This window comes from Pieris rapae, chromosome Z (genome assembly GCF_905147795.1).
Source record: "Pieris rapae chromosome Z, ilPieRapa1.1, whole genome shotgun sequence".
Taxonomy (NCBI): Eukaryota; Metazoa; Arthropoda; class Insecta; order Lepidoptera; family Pieridae; genus Pieris; species Pieris rapae.
Window position 1 is genome coordinate 1,477,328 of NC_059534.1, and position 18,755 is coordinate 1,496,082.

Genomic DNA, 18,755 nt, shown 5'->3' on the forward strand with positions numbered 1-18,755 from the left:
CCACATCTGGCAGCACGGAATCGCATTTGTTCCGCCTGTGCTACCACGTGTCGCGCTGTCGCATTCCGCAGTCAAAAAAGGCATCGCGCGCGTCAGCATGCTGCAGCATGGGTGGCACATTGTACGGCATGAATGAACAGGCTGCACTGAGCTGATGAGCGGCCGCGTGTGCCATTGTACGATAGAGTGAGACAGCATGCGATAGCATGCTATCGCGCGCTTCAGCGTTCCGGAGTCTCCCTGCCGACCATTGCATTTTGTCCGTGATTCCGTTCGCCTCGAGGATTCCGCCGCGTGCTATCGCATTATACTTTCTGTCTCGCTCTAGCACATCGCAGTTCTAAGCGACAGAAAGAGAAAGGGCGATTTCGTGCTGCCAGATGTGGTCCAACCCTTAATATGGCTACGTATTAAATGTAGTCCCACGGTTTATTTTACAAAATCTCATCATAGATCAAGTGATTCATTTAAATGTATGGTTGTATACAAATTATCAAAAAATATATTGATTATTGTTGAAGAGGTCGCAATATTTTCACACGAAATCCACGTCATGAAGACACTCTTTGCTTAGTATAAAGTTAACAATCTAGTTGATAAAAGGGCCTGAGAGTTTTTTTCTCGACCTCTCTCTTCTTTGTCGATTAGTAAGGATGCCTACAGATTCAAAACGAATGTATAACTATAATTTATTAAAGTAAATCACTAACATCATAAACGAATTCAATTTCAACCACTCACCACAAGTAGCACCCGTTCACAAGTATGACGCATGGTCAGCTATCTTCCCCCTCGCCACAATTTAGGGAAAGCAATGACATTTAAGCGAGCATGCCAAATGTAGCACAGTAATGTCTGATTAAAGTAACACGTCTGATTTTTTAAAGAAAAAATTAAATCGTTTTATAATTTTATTTAATTTCTCGCAGAGGCAAACATCTATGTGGCATTTGTATGTTGATATGTTATCATTTGATTTAGTACTGAGCGGGCCGTTACGTTAAACGCGCGCATACAATGTTAAGTGTTAGTGAATTTGTGAATATTATTTTATATTGAGATATTGTTTATGATTATTATGATTTTATTCGAGTATTTTACTGTGGATTTTTTGTGTATCGTGAATTCCGTTGTCCACCTAAGCTTCCGATTCGATCGAGTCGATTACATTAATATAATAATTTAAAAAAGCATTATTATGATTTACTAATTTTGGATTGATGAAGATATAGTTATTGGTGTCTTCTATATGAAGTGTGAAACTCTTATTGTCTCTTATTTATTGGTCTTCACACGTTGGATTACACTCCTGCTAACTTTTATGATAATATCCTATATCCATCATGTTCTGCTCTGTGTAGATATTGATGTCTTCCATAAAACTGTTGTACATTGCTCTATTTTCAAAAGTTTAGACATACGAATATTTATCGGTATTTTTCACACCTTTTTCGCATTTCGTAATTTCATACCAACTACACAGTGTTTGAAAATATTCTATAGGTCATGTTCATCAGTTTTACGTTTAGTGGTGAAATAATTTTTCAGTCGATGTTTTCGGTACAACCTTTCAGGTCTGGCTCCTATGTATCTGTTTCATGAGGCAAGTAGATGATCAGCTTTTGCCTGATTGGGACTAATGCCGGTGTCACGAAACTCAATTCGTACACTTATTTGACATTCTCTTAATCCCCCTCATAAGAAGTTTACAATTATTTAATTTTAAATAAAATTTTACACAATATCTTATTTGCTGTAAGCGTAAACGTGTTTGATAACTAAATTGACACAGTTATTATGTTAATTACATTAACCATAGATTAATACGTTTATCATTTAACAAAGTTTATTTTGTGAGCATTGGCCTAGTGGCTTTAGCGTGCGACTCATCTCTGAGGTTCAAATCCCGGCTCCAATGGACTTTTAACACTCGAAGGAAAATGTCGGCGTGACAGGAGATGTGAAACTACTTGCGTTAGATTAATTTGATTCATGATACAGATATGAGACCAAGACCTACAAAGGTTGTAGGGTCACTGATTTATTTATTTTTATGGTGTATATATATATAGCTCCAGGTCTCGCAGCTGGCAAACGGGCTTACCTATTGTTAAGTGATAATATATGACAGACTGAGAATGGCTCGCAAGTGAGCTGCCGGCTTTTTAAGATCCACGCTCCAATGTGAAATTTTACAAGTCAATCAAAACCTACTTAAGTAGACAATACGCCATTTTGAATTCCGCCATCTTGTTGACAGCTTTATATTGTTATCTAACGTAGTTTTCAAATTTTAAATCTCATTTATCTGTTTTATTAACTTGTTAACCTTGAACCGCCGTCGAGTTCGAGAAATTCATCCATATTCTTGAAGCAGTTTAGTCAATTTTATATAGGTCAAATTTCATTCAATTTGAACCAGCAGTTTATGTATAACTAGTCAAAGTTTAATTTTGCCACTTACTCAAAACTCTAAGACTCAGGTTTTATAGAACAGGAGGCAAACGGGCAGGAGGCTCATCTGATGTTAAGTGATACCGGCCGTGGACACTCTCGATGCCAGAGGGCTCGCGAGTGCGTTGCCAGCCTTTTAAGATTTTGTACCCTTTTTCTTGAAGGACCCTAAGTCGAATTACTTACCGCTGCTTACTACTAAGTTAATAACTTAAGACAGAAGGTCTCTTAAGGAGGGATTGAACCCACTTGGTGTTCCATGGATCTTACTTTTGCCGTAGGAGAACTGCTGTGCGTTGCTTGGCGTTGCTTTGCTTTGCGTTGATTTGCTTACAAACTATGTTTTTGATATTTGTGCAAGAGTAATCTAGATGATGCCTCTTCGTTTCGACTTAATATCATTTGTCATTCCCTTTTAGCTTTTTTGTGAATTTTGCTGCTATCCCGTAGAGTTCGTATTACCGTAATAAAAACTATTTTTAGGTATTTCCGTGGAATATTTCCAATTTTCCTCCAGAAAAACCTTCCCAAGAAAAATACATAAATACTCTAATTAGTTTGAAGATAGTATTGTTTTTATTATTATTTTTATTACCTTACTAGCTGTGATATCGTGTGTCGTAAATAGAAAAATTGCAAGATTTTAACACCAAATTTCAATAGAACAGGCGCAGCTGTTTAGGTGAAAGATTTTATTAACACAACAAATATCAAAATACAGTTAGGACTCAAAAAAAGAGCGTACCAATTCTTCAATGGCCGGCAACGCACTCACGAGCCCTCTGGCATTAAGAGTGTCCATGGGCGGTATCACTTAACATCAGGTGATGCGTCCTACCCGTTTGCCCCCTGTTCTATAAAATATTTTATTATATTTATATAATGTATATATTTTGCTAAGCTACCCCATAAAGTTTGATTTAAAAGAAAAACCCAATTTTCCTCTCGACCAACTGGAAATGGTCGAGTTTTCCGCTTAGCAACATATTTTGCGATTCATTTTTATTTATATAATGAGATAAACTGTTTAAATAAAGTGTGCCTATATCTAATCTGTTTATGGCGTTTAAGAAAACAGTAAACACACGTGGTAGAAGTGAAACCTTCAATTTTTTTATTTTAAGATTATGAGACAAATGTAATTTTAATTTTTAAGTTCAATTATGATAAAAACGAAAATAATTTATGTTTGAAAGTCGACTAAACGAAAAGGCGACAATAAAAAGAGACAAATAAATTCATAAGGTTAAACTTACAGTTAAAAGTAGTGTTTAATTTAGTGGGTATTTGATCTAATGATCAATAATCAATCATAGCTATGCGAATAAAGTTTTTGTATCTATTTTCGGGAGTCAAATTGGAAACTTCTATGATGCCTTAATTCGATAGCACGTTTAGCCTAAAGCTTTGGATAAATAGACTTAAAAGCAGATATTGATGTCTTCTATAAAACTGTAGAACACTCATTGTCAATAGTTTCCGCAGCATATAAGTCTTTATTGGTTTTCACATGTTGGGTCATTTTCCTGCTCATAACTTTATGATAATATTCAATAGCGAGACAGCAGTAAAACCCTACGTTCACCAGATCCTCGTCTTTGACCTACAGAGACTGTATGCATTGATGTCTTTTATAAAACTGTAGAACTCTCATTTTCAATGGTTTCAGCATATAGAAGTCTTTATTGGTTTTCACGTCTTGGGTTATATTCCTGCTCATAACTTCATGCTAATATTCTATAGCGAGACAGCATTAAACATAATTATCAGGGATAAAGCAGGGTTTTAAAGGTCGCTCTAAAGCAGCTCAGGACTGCAGGTCTTTTATGAGCTCTATATTAGCCTGGATCTAGGATTCCTTGGGCATTGTCGAATACCGAGCGAAATTCTTTACGGCGTGTGTAGGTCTGTGATGTTTTAGTAAGGTTTTGCTACCCCTCTGAATAGGGTGTAGTGTAGACCCAACCCCATAGCGCATTTTCACCTTATTAACAAAGATGAAATATGAGTAGAAGAAACTAATAACTCATAATAAAAACGACGCAAAGAAACGAACGTAAGATATATGTTTTGTGTGTTATTTGTGTATGATATAAAATCTACTTAGCAACACTGAAGGTTTCTTACATATGTGATAATTAATCTGTTCTCAAATTCAGATGTCGTGCGATCAGCGTTCTTACGTGATTTAACGAGAGTAGTGTTTATAAACAAATTGATTAGTGTAAAAATTTCCGAACCAATTAGAATTGGAAAGGGGCGTGGCAATTCTTTAGGAACTTTCTGGTATTGGTGTCCTGGTATGACTTGACATTAGTCTTGTTTATCCAGTAAAACATGTTCAAACATCAGACTTTTAGAATTCATCCGGACGCGTGACAATGTCAATAAACTGGTCAGCTGAGAAGTTCGTAGGCTAGGGGGAGGGGGGATTTTCTTATTTGGTGATAACGTCAACAGTAATTATTTACTTTTCTACATATATCACCCACACATTGTCTATGCTTGAAAGCAAAATGCATTTTCGAGGATTTCTGCAAAAAAATAATACGTCTATGTACTATTATTTTTGTCAGCTTGTTTTCTTTGGCTTACAAGAGGGTAGAGGGAATAAATTGCCGGAAATGTGCTTACATGATACTTGAACGGCCCCATAGACATTTTTTTTTCAACTTAGAACAATTCAGAATTTGAAATTGATGGACTTAATAGATACATATCTTTTTTAAATACAAAAAAAACTAGTAAAATCGAAAATTTGAAGTTTTCTTTGTAAAATATGTGTTTACCATGATCGTTATATATTTTAGATAGCTTAATTGGGATTGAATAAAATTAAAAAATTAACTAACAATATCTCAATATATTTTAAGTAGTGAAAGTGAATGAAGTAAAATGAGAATTGTCTCTGGACTCCTATTGAAGCCGTACAGTGTTATGTCAAAGAGAACCTATAGGTGGACAATAAAATGTTGTAGTGTGTTCTGACAGCGGGTTTAAGGATTGCCTGTAACGCCATAGTCTGAAAGAAGTTTGAAAGAGATCTAATCTTCGGTTGAGGAATGAAGACAGATTGAGATTATTCTTGCCTATAGCCACTTATAGTCTGAAGGATTGAAGAGTTTGGAAGAGATTAATAATTCGTTGAAGAAATTTTAGATAAGAAGAGAAAGACAACGAAATATACTAAAATATAGATCAAAAATATACAACGACCCTGAGACGGAAGTTGTGTTATATAGTACATCACTAACATTCATCATAAAAAATTGTAATAGCGCCATCTATTATAAAAAATCCGAAACACTTCAAGTCTTAATGTGTAGAGAGGCCATAGTCATATTGGAAGATCTCATTAAATCAAATACGTTGCAGGCAATCTCGAATATTCTCCAATTGCAACAATTAATTTAAATCTAAAAGTGTTTACTCACAAGTGCATTGTATTATCGAACGGTTGACAACTTTCGAGTTTTAGTGTATTAGGAGGCAATAGATGCGATGGAACTATAATTAAATAGTGCCTCGATTTTTAAAATAATACTATCAAACTCTTGAAAGAAAGATTTTAACAAGTGAAGTTCAGGCAAAAACAAAGCAAATGTCATCCTGAATAAAAACTTTGTCGAAAATTTAGCAGTACCGTTTCAATTGTGTCCTAGTGTATACAGAGGTAAATTGGACTAAGTACACCTGAATAGGCTTGTTATTAGTGCGTTCCTTTTGAAAGGGTACTTGTAAACACTTGAAAAAAGATACCGTAACCAGTGAAGTCCATCGTGAGGTATACGGAGAACCATTTCAAGAGTGTCGTTAGTGTTTACAGAGGCAAAACTGGACTAAAATTGCCTTGACCGTGGAGTATTGTTTTTGGGATACTTTTAAATCCTTGATTAATCCGAGAACAGCGAGAGGCAGATAAAGGAAGAGTTTACTTTAACAAAAATGGTGGAAGACACAACGCAAAACGGTGATAGGATGTCTGCAGCTGCCGTTTTGCAATACGCAGCTCGGGAAGCAAGAGAAGGCAGGCGGTTCGCGGAATTTGGTGCCCATGCATTCGCAAGCATCACCTGCAACGCTTATGGTATTGTATTTTGTCAGACTTAATATTATAAACGAGTAAATCAAAATCAAATTAAAAATCATTTATTCATATAGGTAACATAATGTACACTTATGAAATATACATTCTTAAATGATTCTGATTTTACATTTACTGCCAGTTCTCAAATCAAGGGCGTAGAACGGAAGAGAAGAACTGGCAATAAAGTCTCCGCCACTCTTTTTAATCGCCAAGTTTTTGTTACATAATGTTTGTAAGGAGCTGCAACCATTACACCATTTTCCATATGACATCTTGTGAGGTATATATGTCTGTAAATCAGGGTTCGAATCACGACTGTGCGAAAACTTTCCACCGGTACATGGGCCAAAGATAGACGTCGTAGCGCCACTGGTCCAGGGTCTCGCCATCTGGTTCTCCAGAAAGCTCGCAGCATAGAAGGCTCATCACCTTGCCTCATGAAATAGATACATAGGACCCAGACGTATAAGCTTGTAGCGCCATTTTTTAATTTAATTTGCTTTTGTTTAACTTCTCGACAATAACTCTATTATCTCTGGTCACATTCACCTATGACCCTATATCTCTAGTTTCGCAAATAATGAACCAGTTACCCTTATCAGAGCACTTTGCCCCGCCTCAGATAACTGGTTAATACCAATGGCGAACCACGTGCTAAATTAGAAGAGTAGCTAATAGAGTTTATTGATTGTAGGTAATCTTCTTTTGTTGCGGTCTTTTCTGAAAAAAAAATGGTTGCAAAGTCGGTTTGTGGACGATAGTCTAACGAGGCGTCATAACAAAACATGATGAAACGATTGCATACTTAAGTCTTGAAGTTGAAGAGAGATAGATGCGGCGCATACGACGACGCAGCGGGACCATGAGTCATGCTGTTTCGTTCGTACAGACGGCGTTCATCGATTTATTAGACGTAGTAAAATATACGGCTTTCGAAGAAAACAATTATGTACTAATATTTTCTGGATCGCCATCAAAAATAATTATCAAAATCGGTTCATGAAAAGAACAAACAGATTAAATAAAGGTTTATGATACTAACATTTTTTAAGTCGCTTAAAAAAGTCAACTTGACGTGTATCTTTGTATGTTGCACTTACATTCGTGCACCGAACGGGATGATTTAGATGTCAAATGATAAGGAGTTTCAGCGACCAGGTCCAGTTCAAAGGAATTGGTCGGAAGGAATCAGACTGATAGTTTTCAGGATATTAACTGAAATGTCTCTAAAAAAAACTTCGTCTTCCATAAAAGCTTAATATTAAAACTGTATTTGATGATGAATACATGGTGTATTAAAAAAATTAATTCGACTTGGGGTCCGTCTTGAAAAGAGCGTTACAAATCTTGAAGTGCCGGCAACGCACTTGGAAACCCTCTGGCATTAAGTGTTTAGAAGCGGTATTTGCGAACTAATTTGACTTAGGGTCCTTCAAAGTACGTACAAATTATTAAAAGGCAAACAACGCAATTGGGAGCCCACTGGCATACTGAGTGTCTATGGGTGATGGTATCACTTAACACCAGATGAACCTCCTGCCTGTCCTTTTTGTAGAAAAGGGTTCTATTAAAAAAAATAGAAATATTGTTCTGAAATCTAAATGTATCAAATTAACTCTAACTATAACTAACACCACTGACTTAAGATCGGCTGGACCGATGTTCATTATCTCTTTTTTGTTGGTGAATCCAATCTCCGTTTCGAATAAAGGAAATGTAATAAAGTATCGGATAAGTTATCGAATTACAATAAATTAATTTTACGAATGCAAATAGCATGTTGTGCCATCTGTTGACAAAACTACGCATCATTTTACATAAAATTCGTGTTATTTAAATAAATTCCGATCTTCAGGCGAATGAGAAGATGCGTAACCAGGCTTTGATGTTGCATGTCCTACCTTATCAAAAATGTTGTCAGAAAAATCAGAAAGTGCTTTAACATAATATGGTATCGGTATATTGGCGCTAGAGAGAAGAGATCCAATGTCTAAAACTGCCATTCTTCTTTCGCAATGGCAAGCAATAAAACATTTCTGTATTTGCAAAACAAGTTGTATTAATGTTATTACCTTAATGTGATACTTAATTAAGTTTAAGTAAAGATAACACGATATTATTAGACTGTTAAGTGGAACGAAGTTCGCCGGGACAGCTAGTAACTTATCAACAATGCGCAATACGGTACTCCTTGTATATACTAACTTATAAATATAGAATTTTTGTACTGTGTCACTAGAGAGAGAGTATTAAAACGTATGGTTATTTCAGCATCCCTGGGTGAGATGGCTGGCAGTGGCAGCTCCTCCTCATCACACATGTCTCCCGGGTGGCAGGTCAACGACCTGGATCTGGATCTACCCGGAGAGTTGACTATGAAGTGAGTCAAATATCATGTATACTAAACCAGTGTTATTTAAAGTAAGTAGGTGAAGATTTCATCTCACTCTCTGTCCTGTGCTACGTTCAATTTCTGGCTTTTCGCTACAGCAGCTCATCCTACACAATCCAGCGACCTACTGGTCTCCGACCACTAATCGTCCTTCAATCTTTCTTTGAAATTGTGTTTAAGCTGTGATGAAAAGATATCTCTATCTTTGCCTGATGAATATATATTCTTAGTTACTTATGAGAGGCAAAGAATGCTTTTAAATTTACTGCAAGTTCTAAACCAAAGGCGAAAAGAAGAATACTCTCTGTTATGTTTAACATTCAGACGGAGTATGTTACTTCACATCTGAAGATCCTATTGAGCCTTTTAGCACCACTATGGAACCAGCCCTTTGAATATTACTGAATCACTTCTCAAGCGCGTACCGACCTAAAACCTGCAAGTCCTTGTGTCCATCATCAGGGTCTTGTTTAACACCAGATGAGCCTTCTTTCTCCTGGTCTAAAAAAAGTAGCGCTTGCTTATTTGATCTTCTTCTTTTGGTGCCTCCATCACTGTAATTTGGCCGTCAGTCTCGTGAAGTGCGTCCTATCCCAGATGCAGCAACCTAACGTTACATGATTATTCCTTCTACCTGCTGTTTACCCTGGATTTAATCCATTAATGGTAGTATCATGGCCCAGGTACTTTATTTGTTAAATGTTTTTATTACAGCGAGGCCTTGCTTTCTTTGCCATCACTGGCAGTGTTCAAGCAAGAAGCGCCGTCTCCAACTGGGGCCGTACTGTCACCCCCACGTCGGGCCTGGCCCCCAAGACGACAGAATGAGAGACAGGTAAGATTAGAATAGTTAGTAATAAAGTTTGTGCAATGACGAGACTTGGAATCCATTAGTCTTGGGCTTATTTGCCACAAACATTATTTTCTCAAGATATTTGGCCATGCCTTCAGAATCCTCTTGTCGTCTGACACAGTGGATATTTTCAGTAACTCGGGACATTTCGCCGAGTCGTTTTAGAAATCTTGCTGTGGTAATAAATCAGTGGCCCTAACCATTTTATGTCTGGCCCTCAGATTTGTGTATCTGTTTCACGGTCATTTCTGATCAGCCTGCGGTGTATGACACTCGCCGGTGACTTTTAAGTCTCACGCAAGCCAGTTAAGTCACGAGGTTTTCCTTCACCGTTCGAGCAATTCTCAAAGTCCCGAATGATAAAGCCAATGGATAAACACCGCTCTGCTGTGCTATTTCTGTTCTTCTATTCATTTCTCTTTTCGTACATAAATATGTATTTACACTGTATATTACGCTTGGCGGGACTTGCGACAATGCGAGTTGGACATTAAATGTCCTCTCGGGAGTTGTGCGAGATATCGCGGGCTACTGCTGAAGAAGTTGCATGGATTTGGTCTGGCGACTTCTAATGTTCTCATCTGATTTTCACACTTGTATATAATTCATACGTATGAAAATATGATATCACTTAATTGTCCCATTTTAACATGTGTGATATTTGATGTCTTACTGTTCTCACCTCTGGACGGGAGCTTCCCAGCTCCTTCCACTTGACCGTCTTCAAGGAAAAGCGATTCGAATTTTCGACGACCAGTCACTTTTCAACCGACTTGATGTCTTTATCTTCTACCGCATTGACCAAGTGTTCAGAGGAATATTTCGGATCCTGCGGCTGTGTTTCATCAGCTGACTTGGCTGATAAAGACTAAATGTTTATATGTCTGTAAAATTTTCAGATCACAAACTTGATTGTTGATAATCGGGAACCGATGGACGAAGGTTGTGAGGAGTCACCGCCTCATAATAACATAATGAGTCAGCATTGTGAGTAGTATACAATTATATATCTTAATATATATATTTCTTGTGTGCGTGTGTATGTGACTAAACTCCTCCTAAACGACTGGACCAATTTTGATGAAATTTTTTGTGTGTTCGTGGAGATTCGAGAATGGTTTAGATTCACAATTTTGTCCGCTGGACAATGTTTTTTTTAATTAATTAGTAGTTGTTGATTTTGGAATGTTTTACATTGGATCCGACAGACGGCGCTACCATCGCACTGTCAAATTTTAAATAATATTCGAATTTTAATTTTAGTCTGTCCCGACAGTTAGCGCTGCGATCAAATTAAAAAAAAGTTTTGTTATCATTGTGTTATTGTAGACCATGTGCTGGATCGTTAGATATTGTCATAACATTTGAATAATAATTTTCATCAAAATGGTCCAGAATGTTTTAGCTTATAAAAAAAAGTTTGAAATTTTCAAATTAAAGACGTATAGACAGGACAACGTCTGTCGGATCCGCTAGTTATTATTGTATTCTTTAACATTTTATTTGAGAGAGAGGTATGTCAGGTTCCTCTATTTTGCACTTTTAATAATATTTTACGGGTAAAGTCTGGTCTGATCACGCCTGAACCAAATCCAGGAAAAACTAGAGAAGAGTGAGCTCAAAAGTAAACATAATCATGGTGAATGCCATGGAGGGGAGAGGTGTGCACATTACCACGTTACTTTAAGATCTAGAAAAGTTTGATATTTAGCATTTTAAAGTATTTGATGGAAGAATTATTTTTGCAGCTAACAGCCCAGAAAGCATGCAGTGCCAAACAATGGCGCCCACCATGATGGATATGAGCGGATATAACTCGCCAAACGAGCATGACAATAAAAGTGAGTTTCTCTTCTCTTTTAAGGGTTTTTTAAATTTAAACTATCAGCTAATGACGCTGCTTTTTTAAAACTGATTGACTATCTGTCTGACCGAAAGCCAGTGTGTTGATTAACAATGTAAAACAAGATGGCGGTCACGACAACAGCTGATTTCTTTTAGGGTTTTTGTTTCAAATTGTGGTCTTTGGTGAACTTGTCCACATGTTGTCGACTCCGGTATGATTAATACGATGTGTTTTGTGTTCAATTGTAAATGGCTAGCATAGGTTAGTATTGTTGCCTAGCAACGTTTAGGATTCGTCAAACGTTTCGTTCAGTAACTTGTCTGTCGGATATTAGCGACTTGTTTGAATATCGATATTTCATTAACTGTCTAGAGATTCAATTAACTCTCTGATTTAACTACTTTTTTTATCCGGGCGAACGGTTATCACTTCAAGACATATGACTGAATATGATGCCACAAAATAAATCTCTCAAGGCTTTATTGAATCTTGTCTTTTAAATAAATTGCAGATGCGGGGCTATTGATGTGTTCTCCCAGTTCTTTTGACGGCTTCCTTCAGTCGCCTGTTCGCTCTGAGACCAGTTATAAGGATGACTCCAGGTAAATTTATTTATTAAGATCTCTGTCATGAACATGCAGGTGATCGGCGTGTGCTAGAAAAGTCAATTTCAAGAAACGTTTCAGATTTCAGTACGTCCTGGCTGCAGCGACATCTATAGCCACTAAACAGAACGAGGAAACTTTGACATATCTGAACCAAGGACAACCATATGAGGTTAAGCTGAAGAAATTGGGCGATCTGTCACATTCTAAAGGAAAAATATTAAAGGTAAAGGTAAAGGATTTTGCTACCTGTTGTTTAAAAGAAGTCAAAAATTGTTTATTCATATAGGTAACAATATACACTTATGAATGTCAAAAAGAACATTTAAATGCTTCTAATTTTACATTTACTGCCAGTTCATAAATTAAGGGCGTAGAACGGAAGAGAAGAACTGGCAATAAACTCTCCGCCACTCTTTTTAATCGCCAAGTTTTTTTTTACACAATGTTTGTAAGGAGCTGCAACCATTACACCATTTTCCACATGACATCTTAAGTAATAATAATAAAAGAAATTAAAAACAAAGATTTCTCTCATATTGTCAGAGCTAACTCCTCCCTCAAAGGCCGGTAAACCGAACAAGACCCGATGGTGTCTTCCCTGGGAGATACGACGTTTATAGCTTACTAGCTGACCCGGCAAACGTTGTTTTGCCATGTTTTTGTGCCAAAAAATTAAAGTTTATAATTAACAAAAAAAAAACATAAGGGATGATTGTAGAGGGCTGAAAATTTAGGGTTGCATGTATTTTTGTATGGTGTATCGTAAAAAAATTTTGTCTAAAAAATAAATAAAAAAATTTAGGGGGATGAAAAATAGATGTTGTTCGATTCTCAGACCTACCCAATACGCACACAAAATTTCATGAGAATCGGTCGAGCCGTTTCGGAGGAGTTCGGTTACTAACACCGTGACACAAGAATTTTATATATAAGATATAATTCTGGCCGGATTTGACCACTATGTATTTTTACAGAGTGTGATAAAAATTTGCTTCCACGAAAGAAGACTTCAGTATATGGAGAGGGAACAGATTGCGCAGTGGCATGCCCAAAGGCCTAGCGAGAGGATTATTGAGGTAATTTATATCCAAAGACTAAAGAGTATGTAAAAAAAATTGTTAGGAAAGATAAAAAAAAGTCTGGGGCTCATTCTGTATTATTAATCAAGTAGATGGTCAGCCTTCTTATACACGCCTTCTAAAGCGAGCCGGTTTCCTCAAAATGTTTTTCATTATGAGCGACTATTAAATGCACTAGAAAGTCCATTGGTGAGCTGGGGTTTGAACCTCAGAGATGAGATTGAGGACAGAGATGAGTTGGAAGCTGCAACCACTAGGCCAATAGGCTCTGATAATTTGGAAAGATACTCGAAGATAATGTGGCGTTGTATTGTGACAATCATATAAAATAGTATTAAGCAGTGGCCTTGGGTGGCACCAGGTGCGGAAGTTAGTGGTGTCACCCTATCGAAAGTAAAGTAATAAATTATTTATTTTAAAGGATAACTTATTAAAAGATCGCATGTTTGGGACGGGAAATCCCCTAGGACAGCAGTTTTTGAGATGAGCTAGTGCTAGTGCAATCCCTGAAAATTATTTTTTTATGGTAGTGATTTAGTTTTTGTTTGTTTGTACTTGTTCTTAAAGTTTGGAGACCGGGTGGTTCCCCAAAAACAAAGTGACAGCTGGTACCGCTCCCCCCCCCTTTGCCCCACTGGATTTTAGTTTGACTTGACAATGTTCATCGTTTTCAACAAATTAGTGGGCTAAAATCTGATTCTATTTTAGGTCGACGTCCCATTGTCGTACGGAGTGACGCGCGTTGAGCAGCCGTCCGCGTTGAACTCTTTGCACGTGTATTGGGACCCTACAAAGGACGTTGGGGTGTATATCAAGGTATTTTTCCTTTATACAGTTTCTTTTTCTTTGGAAAAATACATTCTTTATCACCGAGATACCTCAATGTCACAAGACATGAATAAAAAAAATAACAAAATGACTGGTGCATGCAAAATTAACAGACGATACGCAATAGCGTTGAAATAAGGTTGTTTTTCTATGTAATAACTAACACTAGTCGGAAATAAACTTTTTCTTTATCTAATTAAGATTTTTCTTCTTTCCAAATGACGACAAATTACGACACATAGTATTTTGTTCCGTTAAATTCGGTGATTTTTAGACGCCTTTTTTCTTAGCTTTGAGTTTTTTCTTGAGATTTTGCCTTTTGTTAGAAATAAATATATTTCCATTTTGTATATTTAATATAGAGAATTTAAAATTTTCTTAACCTACACTTTACATAATAAAAATACATTTAAAAAAAATATCATTTTTTGAATCAAGCATTTAAAAACTAAATTAAAAATCAGAATATCATTTATGAACAGTTTATTTATTCACAAAAATACAAACACTTTTTGTTGTTATTCTCTGCGTACATACATAGAAATAATGTCTCCAACTATTACGTCTGAACGTAAACTTAAAAATGGCGGTTTAAAACTAGCAACACTGATTTTAAACCGCCATTTTTAATGTCAAATCATTATTTTTAAGCATTGAATGTACGAAATATGCAGTATTTACATGACAATTATTGTATATGTTTTTATATGTTTTTGTTTTTGTGAGAAAATAAATAAATATATTATTTACAATTTTCTTAACCTAGTAATAAAAAAAATTAGAAATTAATAAAAAGAAAATTAAAAGAAATTTAAATAAAGTCCTTTGATACTGGCAACACTTCCACTCCCTTCCGCTGTATTTTATAACCACAACTATGGAACAAATTTAATGCTGTTGTGTTTTTATATGTAATAATAATAATATATAAAAAAAGGGCCGCTGTATTGCGATAATTATTCTTTGAGTGAGGAAAGACCCCACTCTGTAGTCCCCGGTACTAATAATTTATCTTTTAAATGAAATTGTTATAATAAATCATTGTTTATAGGTTAATTGTATATCCACTGAATTCACGGCGAAGAAACATGGCGGCGAGAAGGGCGTGCCGTTTCGTATACAGGTTGAAAGTTATTTGGCGAGCGAGGAGTCGGTTCGGCTTCACGCAGCCGCCTGTCAGATTAAGGTAAGGAACGATACGATACTGCAGAGGAATGGGTGAGTTGGTGAATGAGTAGGTGAGTGAGTGACTAGGTGAATGAGTAAACGGTTGATTTGGTGAATCAGTGAAAATTTTAATGGGTAGATGAGATAGTGAACGATTGAGTAGGTGTGCGAGTGAACGATTGAGTAAGTGAGTGAGTAAGTGAACCATTGAGTGATCTTCATGGATAATTTAATTCTAAATTATTACGAGATACTAATTTAGTTCCGCATTTTCAAAGAAGTTACTATTCGTAACCATTACTCGTTTTTGACTTACAATCGATTGAAATCAATGAATTATCAAAATTTTTCATATTAAAGATAAGCGAGAGAATTATTTATTTGATTTTGACATACGGGAGCAGTTTCATAGAGAGTTGTATGCTCTATTCGTATGAACGAATGAATGATTTAATAAATGAGTGAGTGAGTAGGGGTGCCTGTGAAACAATTCGAAATTGTTAACAGCCGTTGATTGTTACGCGCATGTGCTTTTTTAAAAAGATACGATTTGTAGCCAATTACGACCAGTTTTTATATATTTGAACTGAGTGATGAAGTGACTAAGATTGTGAGACAGTGGATGATTGGGTCAGGAAGGAATAAGGTGAGTCATTAATATTGATGAGTGTTAACTCTTATGACTTTATGAAACCCCTTTATTTCCAATGTTGATAAAAGTATAATATCTTAACTTCCTTCACCATTGATCAGACGGTTACCCTTTGACGGGTAAAGGCCTCTTCCAGCCTTTTCCAAATATAGGAGAAGTGGGCGCTCTTCCTTCAGAATTTATTCTTCATTCAGAAAAGGATTCTTCATCGCGGAAAAGATGGAAAGGACCTATGAGTCATATTTAATTAAATTGTGTCTCCCTTAAGTCAAAAGATTTATTGACGGCAGCCAGATTTTTCTTACCTTACGAATAGTCTTTCTAAGGGTGCAAAACCATTTGGACACCATCCTTGCAGCTAGGACCAGCCTTTTTAATGCCTCATTCGACTCTTCCCATTAAATCGAATGGGAGTTGAGAGAAAGTAACACCCAAAAATGTCAGGAATCTTGAAACTTATGTCAGGATTTTTATTTAATAACATCTGGGACCAGCCAATTTCAATTCCTCAATCGAATTCACCACTTGAGAGACTTTTTTTCAAAAATTTTTCAAAATTTTATCCAAATGTGTCAGAGGTCAGAACTTTTTATTTGACATCGCTTTCCTCTTAGGTTTTCAAATTGAAGGGCGCTGATCGTAAACACAAACAGGATCGGGAGAAGGTCATGCGCCGTCCGCCGTCTGACATCGATAAATACCAACCTGGATGTGAGGCAACGGTTCTTACTACGGTAAGTTTTAACAGCAGACCACTGCACTTCTGCTTCCAATACTGGCTCGTACGAAGGAAAACAGTGTCACTGGCATTAGATCCAATCAACGAAGGCTGATCTCATACTTGCCTCACACAGATGGGATGGGAAACAGATGCATAGGTCCCAGACGTCGTAGCCAGAACATCGTAACAACTTGATGGCTGGAAGTCTACCCTAGGAGATACGATCTCCAACAGTTTAAGCTAGCATACTCCTTCCTCATAAGAAACGCAGGCAACGCCAAAAACTAAAATGAGTGTCCATGGGCTCACGTGACTACCCTTTTTGTGCGTCCCATTTTTATGTTAAAATACCATCACCTGGACGTCACCAGCACAGAACCACCACTATGTGGAGCCACCTGCCCACTGAAGTATTTCCGAACGACTTCGACTTATGGTCCTACAAAGAGCTTACTAATTATTGCCAGCCTTCTGGCATTGTCTATGGGAGGTATCTCTGAACATCAGATGAGCCTGCAGCCTATTTGACTCCTGATCTAAAAGAAAAGCCACTAATAAATCTGAAAAGATTTTAAAATCTGGTCTTATTTGCGCAGATAAAAATACAAATACCACCAGAAGTCGTAATACCACAGACATTATTCTGTGGTATTATGACGTTTGACAGATGTCGAATATAACACTTTGTTTATTTATTTATTAATTAACACTTCGTTACCTTACAATATAAAAATTGAACATAGTTAAATGAAAATTAGCAACTTGCGGCCTTATCGCTTCCAGGCAACCAGTTTTTACTATTTTACTGCAATCTGTGCAACTGTCATTTATTCAAAATAATTATATACATAGTATATATAATATGATGTATTCAAACTATATTGACGTAACGAATTCCACAACGGTTCTCTTTCCACAATAGCTAGATAAACATACTTAGTTTAAAGTATTTTTTTCCTCGCCAGCTCTCAAATGACGCTTTGATGCCTCCACTGGTTGTTACAACATCACCACCATACTCTCCTGAATTGTGGTAAGTTTTAGAAAAGTACACCTTTTGTCTTTTATTCATCTGGCTCGCTCATTGCAAGGTAATTGCTGTTAACACTCGTACGAAGAAAAATATAATAATAGCATTCCCAAATCCTCAACCCAACCCAATCAGGCAAAGGCTACCTACCCATCTACTTGTCTCATGAATTCAAATTCAAAAATCATTTTTTAATACAGTTGCTCAAAAAGTGGCATATTGCAGGGAGGTATAGCGTTCGGAAAGTGGGCTATTACACACTCGTGCTTTTTTTTTTTGTCCCGACAACTTGTCCCGACTGTCAACCCTCACCTTCGGCTGCGCCTCGGCTCGGGTAGACATTCGTCGGGACTCGTTGCAATGACAGGCTTTCCGCACTTGTAATGAAATATACTATATTCATGTAGGTAACATAATGTACACTTATGAACGTCAACAATGAATTATACATTAAATGCTTCTAATTTTACATTTACTGCCAGTTCTCAAATCGCGGCGTAGAACGTAAGAGAAGAACTGGCAATAAACAGTTACATTGGACACTGACCTAAATGGTTGTCGCCCGCAGATTTTCTTATGTTAAATTCGAAAATTTTCTAACGAAAATGCTTAAAAATTCAAGTGGCATGTTAAAAGCGTATTTCCATAGACTACTCTATCTTGTAATTAAATAAAATGTCAATTTTGAAACATGACATAATAATCAATCTTAAAAAAATATAATAGTTTTGTATAATATATTATTTGACATAATAATTATATGATGATAATAATAATATTATCAAAATATAATTACTATGTCACTCACAGGCTTTTATGACGGACCTGCAGATTTCTTTATCGTTCCATTTAAGAAAAGACAATCTAGAATCGACTGTCAACGTACAGAGATATTATCTCTGACAATTGTCATGTTAAGCAATGGCTATTGTGTCATTTTCTGTTCATTGAGCACAGACTATAATAACATAAGATCGATGCGATGCGGAGACTCGTTTGTCCCACAACCTTCTAGAATCGACTATCGACTGAGAGTGG

The 18,755-nt window shown here is 36.6% G+C and overlaps 1 protein-coding gene across 3 annotated transcripts in view; it reads left to right on the forward strand.

Annotated features, from left to right (window-relative positions):
* The window catches only part of LOC110992659 (transcription factor CP2), a 32,339-nt gene that overhangs the window by 3,841 nt on the left and 9,743 nt on the right, over positions 1-18,755 (forward strand). Inside the window, exons 1-12 of one of the 3 annotated variants that reach the window (XM_022258569.2) lie at positions 5,618-6,541; positions 8,813-8,921; positions 9,648-9,768; positions 10,686-10,773; positions 11,535-11,627; positions 12,144-12,234; positions 12,319-12,469; positions 13,215-13,316; positions 14,028-14,135; positions 15,199-15,333; positions 16,581-16,700; positions 17,653-17,720. In XM_022258569.2, the coding sequence (XP_022114261.1) occupies positions 6,400-6,541; positions 8,813-8,921; positions 9,648-9,768; positions 10,686-10,773; positions 11,535-11,627; positions 12,144-12,234; positions 12,319-12,469; positions 13,215-13,316; positions 14,028-14,135; positions 15,199-15,333; positions 16,581-16,700; positions 17,653-17,720 (1,328 nt within the window). In that variant the 5' untranslated portion in view covers positions 5,618-6,399. Of the gene's footprint in view, positions 1-5,617; positions 6,542-8,812; positions 8,922-9,647; positions 9,769-10,685; positions 10,774-11,534; positions 11,628-12,143; positions 12,235-12,318; positions 12,470-13,214; positions 13,317-14,027; positions 14,136-15,198; positions 15,334-16,580; positions 16,701-17,652; positions 17,721-18,755 lie in introns of those variants that run through there. The other 2 variants (XM_022258567.2, XM_022258568.2) reach the window with 2 other exon arrangements.